This window comes from Olea europaea, unplaced genomic scaffold (assembly GCF_002742605.1).
Source record: "Olea europaea var. sylvestris unplaced genomic scaffold, O_europaea_v1 scaffold25131, whole genome shotgun sequence".
NCBI lineage: Eukaryota > Viridiplantae > Streptophyta > Magnoliopsida > Lamiales > Oleaceae > Olea > Olea europaea.
The window spans coordinates 1-1,600 of record NW_019243378.1 but is presented as its reverse complement, the minus strand read 5'-3'; the positions used below and the strand labels follow the sequence as shown (position 1 = coordinate 1,600).

Genomic DNA, 1,600 nt, shown 5'->3' with positions numbered 1-1,600 from the left:
TCTCACCTTATATAGTGAGAATTGGAATTCCCGATTACTATAGCGATTTTTTCTTTTGTTTTTTTAGGCAATGGAAACAAATTCTAAAAATTATTGAAAAAAAAAATTTCTCTTTAATTGATAATTTTCATGTAAAAAAACCAAACGAACACTAAAAAATAGATATTTTTTTTGAATTTATTATTATTATTATTATTATTATTATTATTATTTATTTTTTTTTTTGCTTTTTGGCGATGGAAACCAATGTCATCCCCAATACCAGCAAATTTTATCATTTTAATTAACAATTTTTATGTAAAATAAAGTCAAATGAACATCAAAAAATACTTTTATTTCAACATTTTCACATGAAAAATTATACCAATCAAACACAATAATTTACAATTTTCAGGAAAACAATTCTAGGCAATTTAGTTTCCTGGAATTCGTTTTCCACCCAATTCAATTCCATCTTTGTAATCAAATGGACCCTTAGTATAATTAGATGAGTCATTTAATTCCAAATTACATTTATTATGAGCTTGTTTTGTTCCATTTTTTCCAAATTACATTTTTCATTATCTTTTTTTTAATCAAATGTTTTTCAATAAAATAATATTACAAGCAAAATCACAAAATAAGCCAAATGGGCATTTGTGTCATTACACAATGACAATAATACTTGCACATGATTGCCACCCAAAGCTCTGAAGTTGATGGAATCTTACGTTTATATATTTAAGTAGCCTACAGAGGCCAAGAAATTGCACTGCTCTGTCTGGCATAATTTAAATTCTTCCAAACAAGTCATATTCACCTGCACCGGAGCAATCATGGCTAAGATTGCCTTGGGAAATGCCCGAGAGGCCTTTCAATCGGACTGCATCCAGGCCCTTATTGTGGAATTCATTTGCACGTTTCTTTTCGTGTTCGCCGGGGTCGGCGCTGCCATGGCTACCGGTAATGTCTTGAGTTTCCTCATTTAAATTCTATTTTCAACTACATGTCTTCGATATGGTAACCTTTTAACAGATAAGCTGAATGGGGATCCGTTGGTGGGACTATTTTTTGTGGCTATGGCACATGCGTTGGTGGTGGCGGTGATGATTTCAGCCGGATTCCGCGTTTCCGGTGGCCACATAAACCCTGCTGTCACCCTCGGCCTATTAGCAGGCGGCCATATCACTGTCGTCAGATCAATCCTCTACTGGATTGATCAGTTATTAGCTTCTACAGCAGCTTGTGCTCTGCTCAAGTACCTAACTGGAGGATTGGTTAGTATTAGTATATCTTTGCCTTATACGAATGCACTCAGTTTTGTCTTTAAAGACGCATAATCCTAAAAAAAATTGAAATCTCGTTTCATTCACTTCGGCTTCCCATCTTAATGATCTCGGTTAGTCAAGTAAAGTGACGTAGAGAGCGACTTCTAAATGGTTGGCCCAAGTGGTGGAATGTGACCCGGTTTGGCCCCTTGTGCTCTATCTCGCATTTACTTAATACACAACTTATTGAGCGACTGAGATGATGACACATGTTGCTAGTTGAACTGTTGGATGCATTATGACCTTTCATATTCTAGTCTCTCTCCTTTTTTTGGGTTCAAGATTATTGTAGG

The 1,600-nt window shown here is 35.2% G+C and overlaps 1 protein-coding gene across 2 annotated transcripts; it reads left to right on the top strand.

The window, feature by feature from the left end:
• Nucleotides 1–727: 727 nt before the first annotated feature.
• LOC111382517 (aquaporin TIP4-1-like) lies at nucleotides 728–1,580 on the top strand. Of its 2 annotated transcripts, none has more exons than XM_023006520.1 (2): nucleotides 728–942; nucleotides 1,096–1,580. In XM_023006520.1, the coding sequence occupies exons 1-2, from the start codon at nucleotides 816–818 to the stop codon at nucleotides 1,317–1,319; spliced, it is 351 nt and encodes a 116-aa protein (XP_022862288.1). In that variant the 5' UTR covers nucleotides 728–815; the 3' UTR covers nucleotides 1,320–1,580. The 2 variants fall into 2 exon arrangements, with proteins under 2 accessions (XP_022862288.1, XP_022862287.1); XM_023006519.1 differs by having other exon boundaries at nucleotides 735–942; nucleotides 1,015–1,334.
• The last annotated feature ends 20 nt before the right edge of the window (nucleotides 1,581–1,600 follow it).

Bases quoted from the DNA above. Each gene is read 5' to 3' on its own strand.
- LOC111382517 (XM_023006519.1), top strand. From the start codon at position 816: ATGGCTAAGATTGCCTTGGGAAATGCCCGAGAGGCCTTTCAATCGGAC. The intron at 943-1,014 runs GTAATGTCTTGA...ACCTTTTAACAG, and splicing joins CGGCGCTGCCATGGCTACCG to ATAAGCTGAATGGGGATCCG.